This window comes from Neolamprologus multifasciatus, chromosome 23 (genome assembly GCF_963576455.1).
Source record: "Neolamprologus multifasciatus chromosome 23, fNeoMul1.2, whole genome shotgun sequence".
NCBI classification, from domain to species: domain Eukaryota; kingdom Metazoa; phylum Chordata; class Actinopteri; order Cichliformes; family Cichlidae; genus Neolamprologus; species Neolamprologus multifasciatus.
In genome coordinates this window covers 19,812,928-19,838,736 of record NC_140460.1, presented here as the reverse complement: position 1 = coordinate 19,838,736, position 25,809 = coordinate 19,812,928, and the positions used below count along the sequence as shown (strand labels likewise).

General features: G+C 38.8%; 2 protein-coding genes across 4 annotated transcripts in view; both read right to left on the bottom strand.

Annotated features, from left to right (window-relative positions):
- LOC146491448 (protein NLRC3-like) overlaps positions 1-3,582 on the bottom strand; it is an 83,246-nt gene extending 79,664 nt beyond the window's left edge. The window contains exon 1 of one of the 3 annotated variants that reach the window (XM_085152771.1): positions 3,469-3,582. The gene's annotated coding sequence lies outside the window, so the exon portion shown is untranslated. The other 2 variants (XM_085152775.1, XM_085152772.1) reach the window with 2 other exon arrangements.
- A 5,893-nt stretch (positions 3,583-9,475) lies between these two features.
- LOC146491447 (protein NLRC3-like) lies at positions 9,476-24,887 on the bottom strand. The gene is made up of 12 exons (XM_085152791.1): positions 24,607-24,887; positions 22,263-22,372; positions 17,973-18,092; positions 17,790-17,888; positions 17,454-17,552; positions 16,782-16,860; positions 16,413-16,641; positions 13,670-15,482; positions 13,405-13,578; positions 11,447-11,602; positions 10,853-10,899; positions 9,476-10,677 (listed from the first exon to the last, which is right to left on the bottom strand). Exons 3-12 carry the CDS (start codon positions 18,047-18,049, stop codon positions 10,130-10,132), a joined length of 3,321 nt encoding a protein of 1,106 aa, XP_085008917.1. The 5' UTR covers positions 18,050-18,092; positions 22,263-22,372; positions 24,607-24,887; the 3' UTR covers positions 9,476-10,129.
- Between the last annotated feature and the right edge of the window lie 922 nt (positions 24,888-25,809).

Genomic DNA, 25,809 nt, shown 5'->3' with positions numbered 1-25,809 from the left:
TTTAACAGCAGCTGGCATCCTTGTACATGCATTGCTGACATCTTCTGTTTCACACTCTTAAATCCTACTTCCTATTCCTGCGTCTTTCAGGATCTTAGCTTCAAACGACGCACCAAACTCAAATTAGTCGTCGACGTAATTGTGACTAGTAGACTAATCGTGGCAGCCCTACTCAGGATAACTGTTTCTGTCATGTAATGGGATTGCAATTTGTCAGGCCTCTACCCTAAGACCTGACCAACTTGGGTGTCCCACCTGAAGGCTAAGCTTCTGCAGGTCTAGCTTTTATGGTCACTAAGGCACGCAAACCCCCTGACCACGTTAAGATAGGAATCCCTCAGGGGGAAAACAGAAAAGCAAAAACACCAAAAAAATCAAATAAAATATTCTTCATCAGATTCTAACAACTAAAAACATGGCATTTACCTTAATTGGATAGCCTATATCAAATATATTCATACCAACAATAAAACTTCTCACTATTGCCAATATGAACAAAACTAAAAATGGTAGGCCCAGTTATAAAAAGAAAAGGAGGAAAGGAGAATTTGCAAAGTCTTGGAAAATAACACTGAAAAATACAAATAGAGAATAAAATAAAATATCCATCCAGATCTTTACAATCAACAACATAAAATCAAACTTAATTGGATGGCCTAATTCAAATAAATGTGCAAAATTAAATAAGACCAAGCAACACACTCAGACAAAAACTGGTTCATCCAAAAAACAAAACTCCTAAACACAAACTTAACAATGTAGTGTATGCTGTACAGTGTAGTGAGGAATGCCCAGACCTCTACAATGAATAGACCAAACAGGGCCAAACAGAGGTTGGGGTTACCTATCATCTCATTTGTGCCTTTTCCAGCGGATTATTAAGCTACTGCAGTAAATCTTGCCCATATTCAGTTTGTGGGTAATCTATTATTTTCTTTCTCAACTTCTACATTTTGACTTAAGGGGGCAGGACGTTTGTATAAGGGGGCATTGACCCCTCTTACCCCAGCGTATAGCCGGCCCTGCTTAAGCCCATTAATATTCAGTCAGTTCAACACGTCTGAACAACATTTTCAAATATTTCAGCGCATCCATGAAAGGTTCGCAATAATTATTCTTACGCAGAGAAGTGTACACACACATATTGGTTTACAGTTAATAAGAAGCATCTTCCATCCAGTAATGTTTTGTCTCCATAAGTTTCAGGATTGATTAGTTGATGAGTTACAATTGGGAATATACCCCTGTATGAAGTGAAAACCCAGGGTTAACCCTAACCCTGTGATTATATGGATAAGATCAAATCCTGTGTCATAGAACAAGCTTCAGTACGTGGATGTGGTCCAGTTGGACTCTTATATGTTGTAAGGAGAAGGACTATGAAGGACTGGTGCTTCCCAGTCTGCAGTGTGCCGTCAGAAAATCAATCAATGGAACAAACAAATTACATCTGATTATTTAACACACAATATTTCAGCTCACAGCTTCAGAATTAGAGCATTCAACCGTTGTTACCACAGAGAAGTCTAACATCATTTTTATAAACACACTTTGTTTTAGTAAATTTCTGAGAAAGATCCATGAAATTGACTCTGATTTATCATTTTCATTTCTAGCCAATAATTATTCACTGATTAATAAACATTCTTCATGTGATCTTTTGTTCTGTTTGCCTATAGATATAGTTTGTGTTGACATTGAAAGAACTTATTTTAATTTAATGGTTCAGCAACATTTTATCTGTATTTAAGAGTTTTGAATACTTTAGTGTAAAATGCTGTTAGAGCACATCTAGACTCTCTGTAGAGGCTCAGCAACTCCTCAAAAATATATTCAGTGATGTTTAGAATCAGTCATATAGGGAAAGCGCTGCCCTGATGTCCACAGACTCCCCAGATCGCAAGAAGACATTGAATTGATGTTGATTTTTGACATCTTAAATTGTAACTTAACAGATGATGGTTATCTTTTTCAGATAATACACAGTTGTCTTTTTCACATTTTTCACATTTTCACGTTTAAGTATTGATGGTAATTTGCAATGGTTTAGTATTGGTTGAAGTCCTGTTGATTTTCAATCATCAGTATTAACCAAGGCTAAAAAAAAGATGTAAAATCAATGTCAGATTTCAGTGTTGATTCAAGGGAATTGCCTGATATTGATTTAACATTATTTCAATGAATGTTCGCTATCTGGATTGATGACAGACTGATGATATCAGCACTCATGTTGAAGACAGTCTGTGTGGTATAAACTGTGTCTAACTGGAACTCAATTTCTTTAAACACAATCTTGCAGATTAAGGAAATGAGTCACAGACAGCTGTTTCAGGCTCAGCGGGACAGTCAATAACAATTCTGACTGATATGTAATGAGCTTTAAATTATTATGTTTAAATTTAATAAAGTTTAATAATAAAGTTTTAAAGCGTGATGTGTTTAATCCAGTTAGTGAATGAGTAACACTACTCCTGTGGGTGTAAACAATGAACAATAGTCCGCTTTCTGTTGGAAGAGAGCCAAAAGTTTGTGACGCAGTATTTTTAGTCATTTTTTATTCTGTTTTGAATTTATGCCTTATCTATATTTAATAATAAAAATCACACCGTCCACTCTGACCCTCGCTTTACGCTTTCCTCCCAACAGTCTGCGTGATTATAAAGACCCGGAGCTCTGAGTTTCTCCAGCGGCTTTCCGGTGCAGCTCAGGCCGGATTTAGCGTGTCAGTGAACGGGAGAGCAGCGGCTCCTCTCCGCTTCCTCCATAGACTAGTGGAGGCAGAAAAAGTTGCCTTCAGTCATCAGTAAGTGGATCCACAGTAACAATGATTCTGAGTTCAGTTGCTGACCATCAACTAAAAGACATTTCACATAGGACGCGGCACTCATTCATGTCTATTCTTTGCGCCACGCAATAACGGTTTCCCGCTGCGCGGACGTACCTTTACGCGACCAGTAAAAACTGCTGCGCTAAGTTGAACCTCACGATGAAGGAAAACATTCTGTCCGAGTCCGGTGAACCTTTTGTCACAGGTTCAACGGACCTCCAGAACTTTTTCGATGGCTCTGCGGACCTCGGCGGGGAAACCCGTGTTGTGGAAACGACACACTCTTCACTGGTCGGGATAGTTACAAAGCTTTCTTCTTCATGAATGAGCGATATATTTTTCTTATTAAACACTTGAACATAATACATAAAACACAAATTCTCGTAGAGGATACAAAGTCAGTGAGGTGAAAGTCTCGAAATGACAAGGAGCAGGCGCATCTGGTACACGCAGAGCGGCCGCAAAGAAAAAAAAAACAGCGAAGTTTGACGCGCATGCCGCGTCCAGTGTGAAAGGGCCTTAACTTTGCTGCTGCTCTCATTCCCGGACTCTGATCTCACACACTAGCAGAAAATAATTTGTGACACACCTTGTTGGTCCAGCTGTGAGTCCGTTACCGTGAAGTATGCAGTTTCACTTACCTTCCATTCATACCGAGACGATCATCTGCGACGCCAAGTTCAGGAAAAGGAAAAGAAAGTTAAAAAAGAAAAGAAAAGAAAAAAGAGAAACAGCAAGGGCAGGAGGGGTTTGTGGGAACGCTGGGGCTCGGGAACATAAGTAACGGATTAGTTTATGATCAATTTCTGTGTTTAGGAGTATTAATGTTTTTAAGCATATAAATGTTTGTTGGAGGGTTTACAGACGCTGAATCATTTTGTGTGACAGTTAAAGTGAAATATACTCGCAGTAGAGAGAGACTGTCTCTGCTGATCAAACGGGAGAGTCTCACTGTAATGTCCCTTTAGTCAGACTCTGTCTCTACATTACTCACTGAAACTTGTGACATTCACAAAATACAATAATGATATATGTGTTTGTTACCTCGCCGGGGTTTAATCTGATACCTTTGTAATTGTTTGAATTATAATATGAATACTTTTTTTGAAAAACAAAAAAACAAACACGTTTACTGAAATGCTGGATGAGGTGGATTTCTAAAGTTTGTTGACTCAATACGTATAGAGTATGAGTGTGACTGTCTTTTACTTAAGGATCAGGAATGCATTAACAACATTTATTTCTTTGACAGGGCCCAGGATAGCACCGAGTCTACTGCCCTGATTATTGTCCCACCTCCTGCCACGCTTGACAAATCTACCATGTCATGACTATTCCTTGAAGCTGACCTTGAATCTGAATTTGAGCCTTCTACTCTCTTAGAGACAGAGGAGGAGGGCGACGAGATGCACATTTGTCTGTTATTGTGCCAGACAGAATGAGGACTACCAGCAAAGCAGCTGAGACTCCAGGACTCATCATTCCTTCCAAACAGACAGACATTGCTGTGTCCTTTCCTTTTGATTCCCCTGTAACTCACTGAGATATTAACATCTCCTTCCCAAGCGACCTTCCAGTAACAATGGCCAGACCATCTCTATACAGCAGCTGATGCCAATGAAATCTCTCTTGATGCGCAGGATCACTCCACATGTGTCAACTTCCTGTTGTTGTCAGAGAGTTTGAGTTTTCTGTTTATTGTGTGTCAATTGTGTCAGTTGTGAGTTGATAGGAATTTCAAGTGAATGAGTGAATGAGAAAAAACACACATGCAAGAAGCAGAACATGAACTCTCATTCATGTTCTCTTTTATATTCATATCAATATGAGAGGATGGACAGCAGCTCCAGAGAGCCCAAAGCAGGAGGCTTCAGATCCAGGAAGAGGAGAGCTTTAGAGAGAAGAGAATAGAGAAATGCAGCTCTACATGAAGAGGAGGCTGCAGCTGCAATGGTAGGAATGAACACTGTGACATCATGGTTCACAAATGTACTTTCCTAAATCCTTTTCAAGCAAGCAAGAAATATATAGTCTAAGGAGCTTGGAAAGAAAAGCGTCTGGACTTTTTTAAGTTGCCTAAAGACGTTTCACCCCACATCCGAGAAGCTTCTTCAGTTCTAGGGTCAAATGTCCCAGATTTAAACCCTGTGGGGGTATCCCCCCCTAATGATCCTCTACCTAATCACGTGAGCCAAGGACCGCTGAGTCTTCTATGTTGTGCCATGCGTTTATGAAGTGGCTGTTTGGTCTCTCCAATGTAGAGGTCTGGAGTAAACTGTCGTGTTTGGAGAAGACTCTCCTGAGTTTTTTTCTGATACACCAGGAATGACAATGTTGTTGTCTTTCTTATCCTCCCTAGCTGGTGTCTGATGTTCTTTTCTGTGCATCTTTGCTGACTTGATGAAAGCCCAATTATGATAGCCACGTTTTAATCAGTAACCGCTGATTACTCAAAGTTTGTGTTCCAGATGGTGGTGGAAGTCAAAGAGGAGGTACTGGTTCGTGTATGTGGGCTTCCGCCTTCCAGTCCAGGAAAGGCAAACAGTTGTCCTTTGTGTCTTCCCTGATGAACTTGATGGTTTTATCCACAACTTTAATGTGCGCAGTGAAGGACTCCACTTCTTGTGTTTTGATTTTGACCCAGGTGTCATCTACATATCTGCACCAGTGGCTAGGTACTCTCCCTGGTACAGATATGTAGATGACACCTGGGTACGTATATGAATAGGAAGTTAGTGTGGGAACACACTGCTTCCTATTTTGGTGTATTTGTACTGATTACAGTTGGTAACAAATGTGTGTGTGTTTGTTTGTTTGCTTGTTTGTTTGGGGGGGGGTTGTCTGTGTCTATCCAAACTTAAAAGTGTTTCCAATAAAGAATCTGGAGGGGAAGAGAAACATATAGATCTGTATGCAAGAACTGAGTGACCTTCACACTTCTAATGCAACTGTAAATTAACTATTTATTAATGCTACACTTCAGGCATGATATGGCAGCCTCGCTTCTGTCAGTCTACCCCAGGGCAGCTGTGGCTACAACCGTAGCTTGCCTCCATCAGTGTGTGAATGCGAGAGTGAATGAATAGTGGCATTGTAAAGTGCTTTGGGTGCCTTGAAAAGCGCTATATAAATCCAATCCATTATTATTAGCTTATTCTCATTGGTCTAACACTGCCATATGTGTCAAGAACCCACCCACTACTTTAATCACACTCTAGATCTTGTTTTAACATATGGCATAGAAACTGAACATTTAACAGTGTTTCCTGAAAACCCTTTCCTGCCTGATCATTTCTTGATAACATTTACATTTACAATATTTGATTACACACAGCAGTGGAGAGTAGACTTTATCACAGTAGATGTCTTTCTGAAAGCGCTGTAACTAAGTTTAAGAATATAATCCACCCACTGTTATCATCGCCCTGTACCAACATAGAGCAGAGCAGCTATCTGAACGCTACTCCAACAGAGGTCGATTATCTTGTTAATAATTTTACCTCCTCACTACATACGACTCTGGATACTGTAGCTCAAGTGAAAACTAAGTTCTCAAATCAGAAGTACCTGACTCCGTGGTGTAATTCTCAAACACGTAGCCTAAAGCAGATGACTCGTAAGCTGGAGAGGAAATGGCGTGTCACAAATTTAGAGGATCATCATTTAGCCTGGAGAAATAGTTTGCTGCTTTATAAGAAAGCCCTCTGCAAAGCCAGAACGTCTTATTATTCATCACTGATTGAAGAAAATAAGAACAACCCTAGGTTTCTCTTCAGCACTGTAGCCAGGCTGACAAAAAGTCAGAGCTCTATTGAGCCAACCACCCCTTTAACGTTAACTAGTAATGACTTCATGAACTTCTTCACAAATAAAAATTTTATCATTAGAGAAAAAATTACCAATAATCATCCCACAGATGTAATATTATCTACAGTTACTTTTAGTACCATTGATGTTAAGTTAGACTCTTTTTCTCTAATTGATCTTTCTGAGTTAACTTCAATAATTACTTCCTCCAAACCATCAACATGTCTTTTAGACCCCATTCCTACAAAACTGCTCAAAGAAGTCCTGCCATTAATTAATGCTTCAATCTTAAATATGATTAACCTATCTCTAATAATCGGCTATGTACCACAGGCCTTCAAGCTGGCTGTAGTTAAACCTTTACTTAAAAAGCCATCTCTAGACCCAACTGTCTTAGCTAATTATAGGCCAATCTCCAACCTTCCTTTCATATCAAAAATCCTTGAAAGAGTAGTTGTCAAACAGCTAACAGATCATCTGCAGAGGAATGGCTTATTTGAAGAGTTTCAGTCAGGTTTCAGAGCTCATCACAGCACAGAAACAGCTTTAGTTACAAATGATCTTCTTATGGCCTCTGACAGTGGACTCATCTCTGTGCTTGTCCTGCTAGACCTTATGTAGGTATTACAGGTACTGTGCTGCAGTGGTTTGTATCATATCTATCTAATAGACTCCAATTTGTGCAAGTAAATGGAGAGTCCTCTTCACACACTAAGATCAATTATGATGTTCCACAGGGTTTAGTGCTAGGACCAATTCTGTTTACATTATACATGCTTCCCTTAGGCAGTATCATTAGAAGACATAGCATACATTTTCGCTGCTATGCAGATGACACCCAGCTCTATCTGTCCATGAAGCCAGATAACACACACCAATTAGTTAAACTGCAGGAATGTCTTAAAGACATAAAGACCTGGATGGCCGCTAACTTTCTGCTTCTTAATTCAGATAAAACGGAGGTTATTTTACTCGACCCTGAAAATCTTAGAAATATGGTATCTAACCAGATTCTTACTCTGGATGGCATTACCTTGTCCTCCAGTAACACTGTGAGGAATCTTGGAGTCACACATAATGACATGAAGAATGGCTTTATTTGAGTTACAAGCACAACACGTGTTTTTATTACAAAGGAAAGAAATGATGTTATCTTAGATAACTTACATTAACCCTGAATTAAGCCTGAATCATGAAATAATTGTCAGAAAATTGTACTTTTTTAAAAATAGTTTTTATTTAACCTTCTTTGGTTTAATTTTTTTAATTAAAAAATCACATTTCCATATATGACATTTAATTTCTATCATATTGTCTTATGTTTTTTTAATTGCTTAAAAATATATTTTGCAATTTATTTAGGTTTTACAGGGAAAAAAATTCACACTGTTGAAAAATTCACAATGATGTTGAAATCCCCAAAACTGGCAAAAAAAAAAAAAAAAAACCCTGTATGGCGTTAAGGAATTAAATAAGGTCACAACCAAAAAAGCGGTGTAAAAGTCTAGACCAGGGGTGTCCAAACTTTTTTCACTGAGGGCCACATACATAAAAATATAGGAGGAGTTGGGCCACTTAATAGAAATTAGGTATATAACCTTAACTTTAGTGTTAGAAAGTTAGAAAAAAGTTAGAAAATCACTTAAAAGTGGTCAAATATGTTATATTGGTGAATATAATTAAAGACAAAACTGCCTTCATCACAGCTTTCCATAAATGGATCTTTATTGATTTATTCATAAAAAGCTTTGGTAGCTCATTCTCAGAACAGCAGCCTCAGATTTCTTCTTAGACAGAAGATTTACAGCACAGAGAAAAAACAATAAAGGGGAAAATGGGACGGGTACATTTCAAGCTTGTTATTTAAGTTATTAGGCTTAGCAACACTATTAACGTTCGTTTGAAACGGTTGTCAACATTAACAGACTGAACTGGACTTAATAACGGGAGTGCATATAATTTTAGTAAATTATTCTGGTGAGTATCAGCTGCGCTGGGTACGTAAATCGGGCCATCCAGCTGCGGTGCTGATCACCACTCGTGCCAAAGATCCAGACAAATGTCACTTGATCAAGGAGCAAATCTGAGCAAATAATCACATTATTTCGGTGACTTTAACGAGGCCGTGTTTTATGAGGTCTCCATCTGAAAAAGGCTTGCCATGTCTTGCCATGAGTTGGGCGACCTCATAGCTGGCTATTGGAGCCTTTTCCTGGACAATTTGAGCACGAAAAAAATACTGCTGCTGACCCTGCAAGAGAGCTACCCTTTGCTTTAATTTCTGCTCTCGCTCAGCACCAGTGTCGGATGCATAGGCCTGATGTTTGGTTTCATAATGACGTCGTACATTATACTCTTTCATAACTGCCACAGTTTCAGTGCAGATCAAACAGACACACGTCCCCTTGAATTCTTTAAAGAAATATTCACTCTCTCACCGTGTCTGAAAATTTCTGCACTCACTTTTCTACCTTTCGCTTCTTTGGTTCTGCCATGTTTAGTAACTTGGGGGTAAATTTCTTCTGTGATTGTCCTTTTTGGTGGAGCAACTGCCTTGATCAACAGTAGCTCCCCCTGGTGTTAAAGCTAAGAAGTGCAATACACTCCAGCAAAAGTTGAAGTGTGGCCATATTCTATTCTGTTTATAAAATTACCTGCGGGCCAATTAAAAATGGCTGCAGTTGGCCCGCGGGCCGGACTTTGGACACCCCTGGTCTAGACACACCAACATAATTTTAGGTTCTCAGAGGCAGTGTCATGCTCATCCAATAAAAGGACTAAACATTTACTAAAAATTAATCATTCTTTGAATGTACATTGGAGAGAGATTTTATTTGCTGATGAAACTGGAGTCTCACTGTAATATGCCGATTAGACTTTTTTTGTGGAAACTGAGCAGGTTCACAATAAAACTACAATACTGGCATCCACCAACACAAAATAGTGATTCAACAAAGAATAATGTTGGGAACTAATACATTTAAGGGATCACAAGCAAGTTAAAGTCCAGCTATATTTCATTATTCTAAAAACAAAACACATATCACAATGAACCTGGCTGCTCATAAAATTTGTATCCATTGGAGACTAATGTGTGAATATCTGAACAGTAAATTGATCTTTTGGGTAAGCTCAGTGACTCCTCTCTGATATCACAGTTTGTCTCATCTGCAACAAACTAACTGCAACTAAAATGAACTGAATCATCTCAGCTGACCTGAGCTTAAAAGAAAAACAGCATACGGATATTCACTGTGCAGCTTTGAGTGGAAAAAGAAAAACAACACGTGGATCCTGGAATAATCGTAGCTTCCATCTTTGAAGGACTGAAGAGGAACTTTAAAGGAATCATTTAGTACAGTTTAAACAATAACTGATTGAATGCACAAATCTGAAAATGTGTTTCTGAGTGAAAGAGACAGACATGTACAGACTGAACTATCTCTTCAACAGTCAGAGTGTTTCTCTAACAGGAGGAAACTCTTTACACTCAACTCAGCACAGAGTCACTGAAGCACCAGACTGACCAAACCATAACCCAAATCCAGCATAAAGAGGTTCAGTGAATGTGGTGTTGAAGGTGTGGAGGTGGATCAGAGTGTCAGAGGAGACTCTGTAGAAGGACAGAGTGCCAGCAGGACAGTCCACATACACTGCTACTCTGTTAGAGACAGAGGAAGAGGAGGAATAGGAGGAGATGCATGTTTTTTTCTTATTGTGATAAACATCAAATCCATAGTCATGAGAGCAGTACAGACTCCATGAATGATCATTCCTTCCAAACAAACAGTCATTACTGTCTCCTTTCCTTACAATTTTTCTGTAACTCACTGATATCTCAGCCAGTTCTCTCCATTCAACCTCCCAGTAACAACGACCAATCAGATCATTTTTACACAACAGCTGAGGATACCCATCATTAAATCTGTCTGGATGATCAGGATATGACTGAAACTCCTCCACACGTGTCACCCTCCTGTTGTTGTCAGACAGTTTGAGATTTCTATTTACAGTGTTTGTGTCGATTGTGAGTTGACAGGAATCTGATGGAGAGAACAAACACAATCCAGCTGCAGTTATTGATCCATCATTTGTTCATTGATCAACACTTTGAAGATGACTCCTGACATCTGAGATGTGAATGAATGATGTGACAGTTTGAAGATGGTTTAATGTGTGCTGCTTTGTTTTCATGAATCACATTAAAAACACACTTACACTTCCTCAGACCTGGTCTCAACCAATGTTCTCCAGCAGGCTCCACCCTGAAAGAGGTGGGGGGGGGGGGGACTAGAATGTCAGACTTTAAAATCATATGCTCATTGACTTGTGATTGAAGACTTCTTCATTAAATAACTTATTTGGCTTGTGGTTGCAAAATGAGGAGGCCAAAATTGTTGTTATTACAATTAATTCCAGTTTTTATAGAGCTAGGCTATTAGCTTCCTCTTGTATCTAGTTGTTGTGCTAAACATGTTGTGAACTGATCTCGGTACAGAGGTTAAACTTATCTGATCCACAGTCAGAAAGTAACAATTAAAGATTTTTCATTTGCACAGATCAGTTTGGTAAGGGTTAACCGCTGATGTTCTTGAAAATGGTGGGTTTTTTTTGGAGAACTTCTTAAGAAATTTCTTTTATTTCTGCTCAACAGAGTTTCTGTTGTGTGCAATTTTAAAAGCTTGAGTATGTGTTATTGCTTTATTTTGAATATGTGTTATTTGAATAATCACACAGGAACAGAGTGAAGAGCTGAAAACTATTCAGCTCCTCTATCAGGCGCTCTCTATGGCTGCACAGGCCTCTCCATACCTTAGAGTTTCAAGTTTCAGATTCTTCAGTAGAGTCACGCCTGCTTTCCCTGGATGATTGTAGCTCATGTCCAGCTCTCTCAGATGGGAGCCCCTAGAGTGCAGACTTGATGCCAGAGAAGAACAACCTTCTTGTGTGATCAGACAGCCAGACAGCCTGCAGAGATCATTCAGAAAGTGTTAGAGAAACCAATTAATGCAAAGATTACATTTCCCTTGGGAAATAAAATTATACTGGAGGTGTTGGGTTGGGTTTTGGAAGTAAATACTAGATATATTGAGTTACCAAAAACAAATTTAATTAGCTATAATTGAAAGTAAAAAGAAAATACATTTTTAACTTGTTTTCTGTTGGCTGAAGCGGCCATAGTGCATGTAATTTTGGGGGCAGCAACCCAAGCAGAGAAGACCAGATTTCCCTCTCCCCGGTCACCTCCTCTAGCTTGTCCGGGGGAACACCAAGGCATTCCTATGCCAGCCTAAAGATATAATCTCTCCGGTGTGTCCTGGGTCTATCCCAGGGGCTCCTCCTGGTGGGACATGCCCAGAACACCTCACCCAGGAGGCATCCTTGTCAGATGCCCAAACCACCTCAACTGGTTCCTTTCGATGTGGAGAAGCAGCGGCTCTACTCTGAACCCCTCCCAGATGGCCATACTTCTCACCCCATCTCGAAGGGAAAGGCCAGCCACCCTTCAGAGAAAGCTCATTTCCACCGATTGTATCAGCGATCTCGTTCTTTCAGTCACGACCCACAGCTCGTGACCATGGGTGAGGGTAGGGGTGTAGATGGACCGGTAAATTGAACTTTTCTTTTAAACTCAGCTTTCTCTTCACCACTACAGACGAGTACAGCTTCCGCATCACTGAAGCCGCAACGCCAATCCATCTGTTGATCTCCAACTTCCTTCTCCCATTACTTGTGAACAAGGTCCCAAAATACCTAAACTCCTCCACCTGGGGCAGGAACTTGTCCCTGCCACCCTGGGCATGCTACCCTTTTCCAGCTGCTGACCATGGCCTCAGATTTGGAGGTTCTGATTCTCATTCCCACCGCTTCACACTTGGCCGCGAACCATTACTGTGTGAGCTGGAGGCCATCACTCGATGAAGCCAAAAGAACCATATCATCTGCGAAAAGCAGAGATTATATTCTCAGGCCACCCAATGGAAAGCGTTCAACCACTTGGCTATGCCTAGAAACTGTGTAGATAAAACAGAATCGGTCGCAAAGGGCAGTCCTGGCAGAGTCCATCACACACCGGAAATGAGTCCAACCTATTGCTGGCTATGCAGAACAAGCTCTTGCAACGGTTGCATAAGGATTGAATGGCCTGTAGTCTTTACCTGTTTTACAGTCTTTGCAAGTTCATTTGGGAAAAAGCTTTTGAATATTTCCTGATATTTCATTTAGTACTAAGGAGCTTGGAAAGGAATGTGCACCACTTTACTATGAGACACTTCTTCAGTTCTGAAGAAGCTTCTCGGATGAGAGGTAAAATGTCTTCAAGCAACTTAAAGAAGTCCAGATGCTTCTCTTTCCAAGCTACTTAGACTACGATGATCTGGATGATTGAGAACCTTCACAGACAACATGTAATACAAATTTGCACATTTATAAGACAATTGACTTGCATGCTTTTAACAACACTATCAAATAAAAGAAAATAAAAAAAAAATCATATATTGCAGGAAATTAAACATCAGTTGTCTAAAATAAAAACTTATAGTAGTCTTTACCAACTCGAGACTACATATACCTTAAAATTTTAAGTACTATGTACAATTTTTATTTTGGTAATTAAACTTGAGTGTCAGTCAATGACACACAAAAAAATCCCAGATTATTAAAACATACATTTTTTTATTTCACTTATTTTATTTTTTTATGGTTTGCTTGCTTTTTCTTAACAAACCTAGGGTTAAAAACACATTTTAAATTATTTTTATAAGCCTGACCTGAGTGTTTTTAGTTGTAGGTGTAAAATTGTCAGTCCAGAAGACAATTTTTTCACCCCTGAATCTCTCAGGTCATTGTTACTCAGGTCCAGCTCTGTCAAATTTGAGGACTGAAAACTGTGAACTGAGGTGAGAGCTTCACAGCTTTTCACTGAGAGGTTACAGCTGCTCAACCTGATGGGACATAAATGAAATAATATGTGTCATTTTCTTTCCCCTGTTAAAGTGATAGCAGTGTCTTTCGAGCATAAAACTTATAACTTACAGAGCTTTACTGGAAGTTTTAACTACTGGCAGGAACCTCAGAAGAGCCTCCTCTGAAGCAGAGTATTTCTTCAGGTCAAACACATCCAGATCTTTTTCTGATGACAGTAAGATGAAGACCAGAGCTGACCACTGAGCAGGAGACAGTTCATCTGTGGAGAGACTTCCTGAACTCAGGAACTGTTGGATCTCCTCCACTAGAGAATGATCGTTCAGTTCATTCAAACAGTGGAACAAGTTGATATTTTTCTCTGCTGACAGATTATCACTGAGCTTGTTCTTGATATATTGGACTGTTTTCTGGATAGTCTGTGACCTATTTCTTGTCTGCGCCAGGCCTTGTAGGAGAGTCTGATTGGTCTGCACTGAAAGACCCAGAAGGAAGCGGAGTAACAAGTCCAGGTGACCATTTGGACTTTTTAAAGCCACGTTCACAGCACACTTGTACAAATGAGTCTCTGCAGATTCTCTTGTTGAGTTCTGATAAGCTATGTCTTGTTCTTTTAGCAGATTGACTCCGGAGTTGATGAAGGTCAGATGGACATGAAGAGCAGCCAGAAACTCCTGAACACTGAGATGAACAAAGCAGAACACCTTGTCCTGGTACAGTCCTCTCTCCTCTTTAAAGATCTGTGTGAACACTCCAGAGTACACCGAGGCTGCTCTGATATCGATGCCACACTCTGTCAGTTCTGATTCATAGAAGATCAGGTTTCCTTTCTGCAGCTGATCAAAAGCCAGTTTTCCCAGAGACTCAACCATCTTCCTGCTCTCTGGACTCCAGTGTGGATCTGTCTCAGTTCCTCCATCATATTTGATCCTCTTGACTTTGGCCTGAACTACCAGGAAGTGAATGTACATCTCAGTCAGGGTCTTGGGCAGGGGTCCTTTCTCTTTGGTTTTCAGCACATTCTCCAGAACTGTAGCAGTGATCCAGCAAAAGACTGGGATGTGGCACATGATGTAGAGGCTTCGTGATGTCTTGATATGGGAGAATATCCTGCTGGCCTTCTGTTCATCTCTGAATCTCTTCCTAAAGTACTCCTCTTTCTGTGGGTCATTAAACCCCCTGATCTCTGTCACCACGTCAAAACAACAGGGAGGGATCTGACTGGTTGCAGCAGGTCGTGTGGTTATCCAGAGGCGAGCAGAGGGAATAAGATTCCCCCTGATGAGGTTTATCAATAGCACGTCCACTGAGTCGGACTTTCTAGGGTCAGTTAAGATTTCAGATTTGTTGAAGTCCAAACTAAGTCGACACTCATCCAGACCATCAAGAATGAACACAACCTGGAAGTCTTCCAGCCTGCAGATTCCTGATTCTTTAGTTTTAGTAAAGAAGTGATGAACAAGTTCCACCAAGCTGAACTTTTTCTCTTTCAGCACATTCAGCTCTCTGAAAGTGAATGGAAATATGAACTGGATATCCTGGTTGGCTTTGCCTTCAGCCCAGTCCAGACAGAATTTCTGTGTCAAGACTGTTTTCCCAATGCCAGCCACCCCTTTTGTCAGCACTGTTCTGATTGGTTTATCTATTCCAGGTAAGGCTTTAAAGATGTCTTCTGGACTGATTGTTAATTCTTCTGGTCTGATTCTTGTTTCTGGTCTGAATTGTTTCCTGGATGCTGTTTCAATCTGTCTGACCTCATGTTCATCATTGACTTCTGCACTCCCTCCCTCTGTGATGTGGAGCTCTGTGTAGATCTGATTCAGAAGGGTTGGCTTTCCTGCTTTAGCAATCCCCTCAAACACACACTGGAACTTCTTCTTCAGCAAAGATTTGAGTTCATGTCGAAAATCTGGATCAAATATTTCTGAAAACACACAAATACATTTAATGATGGAATTATTATCCAGTAAATACACCTACATCTTTCGTCCCCCCGAATATAGGTTTTTTAATCTATGTTGGTGCATATTTTAATTTATCATTCAATTTCCCATTTATGCAGCAGCTTAACCCCTTAAGACACCAAGTCCGCAACAGCTTATCTTTATATTTTTACATGCTGTAGTGCCATTTTTGGGAGCATTTCAAGTTGCTATACATAAATACAACCGTTATAGCCCAAATTTTAGTCATATGTATGCATTAAGTCCATAGAAACTACATAATTACTACATTGCAAAAAAGTGCAATAAACTACAAAAGAAGATTTGTAGTTTATTGCACTTAGAAAAGAAAAGATTTTTCTTTTACATATATTTCTAGTTAGAGAAATTTAAGAGGTTTATTCCTCAAAACTGTAAATACAAAAAAGTTGCACAAAATAGTTTCCAACCACAGGAAATTTATTTTGAGTGTCTTCATAGTTTCATTTTTGAGATTTTTATATACTGCAGGAAAAACGACATTTTCCATGAAAATGATGTCACTTCCGGTTTTGGCCAGGTAATGGCAGACATACGATAGTTCACTCTGATGTCTATTCCAACCTAGAAAGTGTTACGAACAGCTGATCGGATCGGCAAAGCATGTTTCTGGAATATTATGTTTTTGTTGCTGCAAGCGCTTTTTATGCAGTTTTTGCAAAGCTATATGGGGAAGGAAACCGTGACCTAGGACTAGCTAATGGCATAACATGTAAGTACAACTCCTCCGGTTTCATATGCAAAAAAAAAAAAAAAATTGCACTACCTTATGTGGTAACAGTTCTACAGAGATTTAAAATTAGTTACGCAAAACGGAGCATGCCCGCTTCAGCCGTTTTTAGAGGGTTAAATCTTTAAAGACATCCTCTTACTGCTCTCCAGATAGTCAGCCAGTTCCTCCTGCTTCAGTTTCCTCAGGAAGTGCAGTATTATTTTCACAAATGCTTGTCTGTTGTTCCTGGTCTCCTCTTTATCTTCATCCTCTAAGACCCCCTCATCCTCTTTCTGGCTCCCTAAGCATTCTGCGTAATCTGAACTCAGAGTCTTCTGGATCTTCTTCAGCTCATTCTTCACAAAAGTCATGATGTTGTCCTCCAGCAGCTAGAACAGAAGACGATATGAATAATCCATCCAGACTGAAATCATTGAACAAAACCTCAGATCCATCAAAAGTAAAAGTGAAGTATGGAGATCACAGTGAACAGAACAGATGTAAGAGCAGTTGTTCTACATGTACAGACCATAAATACAGAGTCTAAATGTGCTTGATGCTGCTTGGCAGGTTGACCACTGGGAACCTTTGAACTCTCATGGTCCACTCTATGAAGAATCATGAAGAATTAGTTCACATTATGATTTTCCACACAAAATACAAGCTAAAGGACACAACAGAAGTTTTGATGTTTCTCTTGGTGTTTCGTAAAATGGAGATCCTTGTCTCTGAGAAGATCAGATCAGATGAGAAGTATGAGGAGTTTTATTTTTGGATTTTGTTAATTTTTGCTTTTACATTACATTTTTAAATGTTAAATTTTTTAAAGCCAACACAATACCCTACTCTTTTGTGAAGTACACCTCATGAGATAAAGAACTTTGTGAACATTATTCCCAGATCTTATGCATGATTTTAGGTCAATTATGTTAATACAATATGTAAAACGGACACTTAGCTTCTTCACAGTAGAAATGCATCAAAAAAAAAAAAAGAAAAAAAATGCATCAAAAAAAATATTAATTCTTCAATCTTTGACTGCTGTGTTTAAGGGAAAAAACATAACTCAGAAACACACAGCTTTACATATGAACATAAAAGTGTGAAAAGGAGCTGAGCTGTGACATTAAACATGTTGGAAATTTTTTTTCAGAAAAAACAGTTCAACCTAAGTCAGTAAGAACATTTAGTGACACATTACCTCTCTGCAGTAGAAGTACTTTCTTTAAAATAAGGATTAAAATCCTTTGACATGTCACTTTTTAAGGACACACAGCTGTGTTCAGGCTTCTGGTTCATCCTGACAGAGAAAAAAAACCCAAAGCACACTTTAGGGTTAAGTTTTAAATTATGTAAATAATTGTGAAACTAAAATAGTTTTGTATAAACTAGAAGAAAACAAATTACAAACACGATGAATATGATGGAGCAAACTACAGTAGATATAATAAATCATCCAAAATTCAAATTATTGTATTCAACAATTTGTCCTCTGAAATATTTTTTCAGCCCCATTTTAATACTGAGACATACTTACTCTGTGTCAGATAAATGTCTTTCTCTAAAACTAATATGAAGATCCTTTGACGTGTCACTCTTTAAGGACACACAGCTGGGTTCAGCTCCAGGTTGGTTCCTGTGAATAATGATGGAGCAGTGATGTGAGTGCTGAGCTGTGACATGGAGAAGAGTCATGGACAGTTAGAGATGGTCATCTCACCTCTGAGCTTTGGTCTGGCTATCTCTGGCTCTTTTAGGGGGAGGGACTCCCTCCTCTCTGTCCTCACACTGATCCATGCTGCTGAATTCACATCAGCTCACACACACTTTCTACCTTCATCTGCAGATGAAACACAAATCATTCATGTGCACATCAACTGAAATCCTTGTTTCCATCATGTGTGCTGTCCAAATATCAGCTGCTTCTTTCCTGCTTCATCTCGGTGTCAGCTGAATGCAGTCAGACAGCAGTGTGAGGCAGAGGAAGCTGCCATCAGCTTCTCTACTTCTACTATCAGTCCACTAGATGGAGACATGAAGCTCACGCGATGCATTCACTGACACATCCTTATTCACTGTGACTGGAAGCTTAATCTTCAGTCAGTTCAATACGTCTGAACAACATTTTAAAACATTTCAGCTGATCCATGACTCAAAGAGGATAAGCAGAGTTAAAAACTTCACTTTAATTATTCTTGCGTACTGTGCAGAGAACTTAATCATTAATCTTAATCATCTGATCACTGCTCTCTAATCATTCCTCCATATTTCTCTCCAATGTATGTCAACATGGATAACAGACCAGGCACGTGCGGGGGGGGGGGGGGGGGGGGGGCTAGAGGGGCACCCGCCCCTTTCCTGATGGGTGCCCAAAGTGCCCTTTTGTTGAGGCAACTTTTTAATAAAATGATTTTTTTTTATGTGTGTGGTTGTGCGGAGTCCTGTCTGTGCCCCTCAACAATAATATTTAACTATTAATCACAGTTTTGCTAAATAAAAGGATCTGGCTTGCATCAGTCACATGATCACATTTAACAAATGATCGCCCTTGACGGCAGAACGCGCTGGTTACGAGCCGGGAACGAGCTCACAAAGAGCAGGCGCATTTTTTGCGGTCCGGAGCTGTAGGAGAAACATAAATTAACTCAGAGACACAGACTGATGCGACAAAACCAGTAAGTAGGTGTACAGCGTACACTGTAGTGTATAGCACACAGGAGTATTGGCTTATTACGTACACGTTGGTAACTTGTCTTGTTGCAACTGACGAACTGAAACAAACGAGCGTGCTGTGTGTGCAACAGCGTGACAAACATTACCTGTCCTTTTATTAACTGCACAAGTAGTGCTGGTCGTAGCTGCTGGCTACCTGTGTAAGGCTGTCATGGGTCTGTAGCTCTGTCCACCGTTTTAGGGAACATATTTAGTTTTAAAGTAAGTTTCCGGGCTTTTCCTGCCTTTCTGGAGGGATTATATTTCACTAAAAAACAATCTAATATGCATGTCCACATAATTATGCATTATTATATTATATATTATATTATAATATAATATATTAAAAAACACACGCTGTATTTTAAAGAACATACATTAAGAAGCAGATTATATTAGATTTATATTTTAAATAAGACAAAATTTGGATTTTACAGCAGTAAAATTATTGTATCTCTACAGTTTAAAATGTAATAAGCTTTGCCCCGGCACAGAGTGGATAGTGAAACAAATGGAATCATCATAATGACATTATTTCATATTTATTACTTCCCCCTCCTCATTGCTTTATTATTGTAGGTCTAGTAATAAATAATAATGTAAGGATTCTGGATCAGCACCGTGATGCCCATAGTATATACAGTATTCTGAAGAAGGTCTAAAATGTCACTGTGTGTGCGTGCATGTGTGTGTTTTATTTAGATGGATTTTTAAAAAAAATATTACTCATGATATAACATTGTCCAGACATGCCTGGTAAGTACATGAGGAGGAAACAGTAGGAGCTGTGTGAGGCTACTAAAGGCAGTGGATCCCTCAGCAGCTGGATTACAAAGAGCACATGTACCAGTTGTACCAGCTATAACATTTTTCTCTCATCATTTTATTATAGATTAAGTGCAAGAGTTGTTAGGTGTGGATAATTAGATTATAGTTTATTGCAATAGCAAGTTGTGCCTTGTTCTCAGATAGACAGCAAGTGGAGAGTGATATATGAAAAGATGGGATGGAAGAAAGAAGAAAAGCAAAGAGTGATTCACAGGCAGAGCCTAATTTATTTCTTACAGTTTTTTGTTGCCTTATAGTTCCAAGCGCTGTCACCAATCTTTGCATTTTGTTATTATCTCATGACACTTGTTTAATCAGCTACCATCTCTCCTATGGACTTTTTAATGTCTACAGTCTCAGATCAACACAGCCCTGCCCTCCAGCACTATCCACAGCAACCCCTCAACAGCAACATTGTACCCATCAGGTAAAACATCGGCTACGTTTGCTTTGCCTTAATGCCCATATTAGATTCTTGATGAATGTGTGTTGTTGTTATTCAGCCTGGCTCAATGTGCCCCTTTTTAACTTTGAGCACCCGCCCCTTTAAACCTCTCTGCACGGCCCTGACGCAGACGTCACATAAACACTGACATCTATTATGACTCACACATTATGGCAAACCATTTTATTTTAGGACTTAATCAGCAGCACACTGTTGTGTTTGACTTTAATGGTGAGACTACAGTTTTCTTCTGGAAAACAAAAACCAACAAATTCAGTATCTGGATTAAACATATGAATCTGATGTGACCGAGTTCTGACTGATGGTTTCTGACTCTCCTCCTGCTAAAGGCTCATGAATGCTACAGTACACAGCTTTCCTGCATACACATGAACAGGACTAACCTTTGCACTAATCCGACATTTCAGAGTTTCTTTTGCTGCTCAGAAACAAATACAGAAAAATTATGAACAATAATCTGTTCATTCACTCATACTCATGATTTTTAAAAAAGCTAAATATTCACAGCAAAACAAAAGAAAAACCTCCCTTTAATGAAGACAAATCAAATAAAGAGTTCCACTAAAAACCTTTACTCAAAGACAGTTTTTTACTGTTTACGTACAAACTGATCTATGTGTCTGTTCAAATGGTTTCTTGTCATTTAATGGTGTATGTGCATAGGACACTCCTTCATTGCCTCACTTGTAAATATGCTGTCTGACTGGTCAGACTGGGGCGTCAGTTCACATACTGACGTGTGAAGACATGAAACCTTCTAACTCTGGCATAAAATGGCTCAAAGTTTGTGACAAAAGAGGGAAAACACAGTCTGTAGATGATAGACTGTTTTAATGAAGCTACTAAATGAAGCATAAATGCGTTTATCCCATTAAATCAGTATGTTAGCAGAGTCTGTATGAGTCTATGAATGAGACTAAACAAACAAAAAAAAGTGGGAGTTTTTTTTCAGAGCTGTGACATTATTTACACACATACTGAGAATCCTTTCAGAGAGCTAAAAAAAAACAACAACTAAAGGTTAAATTAACATTTGACCTCGGGGAGAAAGTGCACTGTAAAAGTAGTAACTAGCAGTTGTTGATCTCAGTAAAGTTTTCAAATTAATTAGACTCAAAAATATAGATTTGATAACTGTTGATCTCTGATCTGAAACAACACCAGAGAAGATCAGGTTTGCAGCATAAGGCTATGTTCACACTGCAGGCAAAAGTGCAGCAAATCTGATTTTTTTGACCCTATGCGACCCATATCCGATCATGGTATGACAGTGTGAACGGCATCCGATATTTTCAAAAACGATCTGGGTCACTTTCGTATGTGTAATGAATCCGATACATATCCGATGTTTTAGAAAGCGACTGCTGTTTGAATGGTCATGTATTAAATCTGTCTTTAACGTCACTGACAGAAGACAGAGGCCAATTATCAGCGCCGGAGAAGACATCGTGAACGCTTCCTGGCCATCCAGTGCAGATGTTAGTGAAACTGTTGGGAAGACAACGTTGGAGAAACGTGAACATTTTATTTGTACTGTATAATCTGCAGATTCTGACAGAAATCTGCAACTATCCCTTGAAGCACCGCTCCTCTCTAAAACAGCAATAAGGATAATTCTTTTGTTATTTACATTATTATGTAAAAAACAAAATAACTTAAAGCAAAAATTGGGAAACGTAAAGTCCGAAGTCTTTATATTAAAGGCCATCAGTCAAACAATATTGTTTGCTCTGGGTCTATACAGAGCGGGTTGTGTGTGAAGTCTTCTTTTGCGATGCGGCCGCTTTGAGCATTCACACTAGAGAGCGTTTGCTGTCACATTTTATTTGTAGTGTGAACAAGCAGACAAAAAAATCGGATTTGATCAAAAAATCGGAATTGAGCATTAAGACCTGCAGTGTGAACGTAGCCTTAGTTGCCATGGCAACATAGGTGAGAGGTAATCTGTCTTTGCAGTACAGAAATCCCAGGGTTAACAACAAAATTACTTGAATAAGATCAAACCTGATGCGTAGTACTGGCCTCGGTCAGAAGACGTGTTCCAGAAGGACTCTCGACAAGTTGTGAGTAACAGGAGGACCAGGATGGACTGTTTCTCTGTCTGCAGCGTCTCTCTGCAAAAAATGAGCCAATAGATAAACTACAGCTGATTATTTCTGCCACATTATTTCTCCTCACAGCTCCAGCATTACAATTTTCAATCATATATATGTTATAAAGCTCTCTCACACACACACACACACACACACACACACACACACACACACACACACACACACACACACACACACACGTTGTGCATAATTTCAGTCATAGATGCATAGATACACACTCAGAAAAGTTAAATGTAGCCATGGTTATAAAAAGAAAATGATAATAATAATGATCTGTCTTAGATTGCTGGTGACAAACAGCAGAGACTTTTTTAATGTACAGACGTGGCTCAATGAACCCGCCAACCAGTAAAACAGCTGACTGTGAGCACACAATATTCTCAACACATTTGCATTTGTTTTGCAGTATTCAAGTAGGGTCATGCTTTAAAGAGGACGTAAAACACTATATATACAGAATAATGAACATTATGGAGCCCTGTTCTAAAAATATTCAGATTTTTCCATGTTGATGAATTAAAGCAATCCCTGTTAAAAAAAACTTCCACCTATGGACTCTATGTACACACAGAGCTGCCAGAAAGAGCAGAGGGAATTAACAGGGACTCACTCCATCCAGCTCACTCTCTGCTCAGACACAAGAACTGCACATACAATGTAAGACAGAAGAGCGGACAGCATCATCACTCACAGGACAATGTTTTTCAATAGCGTCTTCCCCGCCACAGTCAGACTGATGGCAAACAAAAGCCAGTGAACAATGTGCAAAAATAACCCTACAATACCCCACTTTACTTGCCAGAAGTCCTAACTGTGTAATATTTGCAATATAATTGACCTATTTAGAATTCATATTTGTGTTGTACTGTCTTGTTTATTTCTGTCTATTTTCCTGTCTTACTTTGACTGCTCTACACAAGAATTGCAACGTGCCTTGACTGCTGGTTTATGCACACATAGCAAATAAAGAACCCTCAAGCTTAAATTTAAAGTTTTTACAACTTTACAATTTATCTTGTGGTACGACAGAATGTGACATCACCAAATAAGTTGCTTGATTGCTCTTAACATACTTCCATTGGTTTATGTTAGCTAACTTAGGCTTTATAATGGCAGTATGGAGGAGAGCTAGTTTGAGTCTGGTGCACCTGTTGTTCACCAGACCGACAAACTGGAATCAGACGCAGATTTTTATTGTTTGTTTTGACAGATTGATGGTAACAGTGCTCATCTTGAAGGCGGTCTTTGAGGAGGCAATTAACTAGGATGTCAATGCTTGGATTTCAAAGACAAAATTCAGTGGACGAGTAAGCTTAAAGCACTGAGACTCAATCTTTATCATCAACTGTATGAATGAGGAAATGAGACACAGCTCCTTCAACCTCAGCAGGAGGGACAGAGTCGAAGAAAATCCTACTGTGATGAAATAAAATTTGTGACATATATGGATTTATCTTTAAATGTTTTGGGTAATAAAAAGAAAGATACAAGTTTCCTATAAATGTTGTTGGGTGTAATTTAATCTAGTCTCTAAGTGACTTCTCTGTCTGTGTGTAAATAGTCAACATTACTTTCTGTTAGAGGAGAGCCAACTGTTTGTGTCGTAGTATTTTTTTAAACAGAAACTACAAGTTGAATATGTTTGGAGGATAAATCTATGTTAAATAATAATTTACGTTGTTACCTCCAAAAACTTTTCCTTGTTTTGTGCCAAAAAGTAATTTTATTTAAATTATTAGAAGTAGCTTTTTGGTCTGTAATATGTGAAATGTATCCCTCATGAATGATATCATACCCGAGCAACAAACAGCATTCCTGTCCTAAGGTAGAAGTTTCAGTATCAGTTTTTGGAAATGTGACTTTTCTATATATTACATTTATCCAGGTAAAAAGTCTCAGTGACATTAAAAATATATTTTTTAAAGAGTGACCAGACCAAGAGGGCAGCAGAATTTACAACAAATATAACAACAGTTTTGTAGGGTACTGGATTGATTCAACTTTAGGTACAGTAACAGAACATTTCTTTATTATACATATAACCTCTTTGTACAGCCTGTTTACTGAAGCCTATTTACCTTCACAATAGGTAAATACATTAAAAAAATAGAAATGTTGGAAATCAGCTTTTCCTGAAACTAGAGTTGAACATATTGTTCAGACATTACAGAGAAGAAACAAACAATAAAGTTTCTAAAGACTAACGATTAAATGAGGAAACAAAGTGAACTTACAGTTTGTTCAGCATGAAGAATTTCCACTCCACACCTGACACTAAACACAGATAGACAGGTGAGCTGTTTAGCTTTTCAGTTTGAGTTTTAGTTTAACCTGAAAGTGGCAGGACTTGAAGCGGGTGGGCGGGGCTCAGCAGGAGTAGCATTATACTACAAGCTCAAACTCATTTTACATCAGTAGAGCCGCAGACAGCCCACTTTGATCTTAAACATGCCAGACCAGTGAAACTCTCCTTTCTGTCAGTGTAAAGAAATCACATATTTATCTGTTTTTCTACATGATAAAGAAAAAAGCTGCTGTGATAGAGAAAGAAATCTGTCAGCACAACTCATTTTTAAATTGTAAGAAATGTGTAAAATTACCCAGACTCTCAACTTTTTTTTAGCTGTAATTGTGAAAAAAAAAACTTTAGTAAAAATGAAAAGATAGAAACTTTTCTGCCATTTAATTGTTTATTGGCCAATTACTTTGTGTAGTATGAATGTCCATAAGGGAGGTTTTGTCGGTAGGAAAATGGCTGAAAACACAAACAGGTATCAATTTAGCCATTTCCTAAATTCTGCATTTAGCTTTGCAGTCTGCAGTATCATTGAAATGCAGTCAGATGCTGCTCATTTTGTTTTCAAAAACTGAAAATTTTATGAAATCTTATGCTTTATGTTTGACACGCCTGATCTATATTTATTTCTAATTTAAATTATTAATGACACATTAAATTAATCATTAAATGACATATGTAATTAAGTCATATTGGCACTCTCGGCCCTGCAGCTGTATTCATGAATATATTTTATCTGTCAAGCTTGTATACCACCGACAACACACAGCTGGATAACCCCCATTGACTGAACCCCGGACTTAATTTACTTCTATATACTTCTTTATTTCCTCATGTTCACATGTTGTATACTTGTTACATGTGTTTGAATTAAAACTAATAGAAAGGGCATTTTTCACCACAGCATGTTGATAGATACTGAAGACTGATGTCCAGTCTATGTCCTTATTAGTAGAATAAAAATGAAATTATCTGAACTTTGTGGTTTTTGTTCAATAAAGAGTAAATGCAAAAACTGAGTTTTAAAAAGTCTCCATTTTCGGTGATTCGAAACGCCGTTTACATGTGGATGAGGAATACAGAGTTCGTCACGCAACGTCAAAGGTATGTGCATTTTTTCACGTCACACTGTGCGCCATGT

What these genes read in the sequence shown, in the direction of transcription:
- LOC146491447 (XM_085152791.1), bottom strand. Translation starts at nt 18,049, where the DNA reads ATGGATCAGTGTGAGGACAGAGAGGAGGGAGTCCCTCCCCCTAAAAGA. An exon ending in AAAACTTCCAGTAAAGCTCT is followed by an intron (nt 13,579 to 13,669) that starts GTAAGTTATAAG and finishes ATGTCCCATCAG; the next exon opens with GTTGAGCAGCTGTAACCTCT. An exon ending in CTGAAACTTGAAACTCTAAG is followed by an intron (nt 10,900 to 11,446) that starts GTATGGAGAGGC and finishes CACCTCTTTCAG; the next exon opens with GGTGGAGCCTGCTGGAGAAC.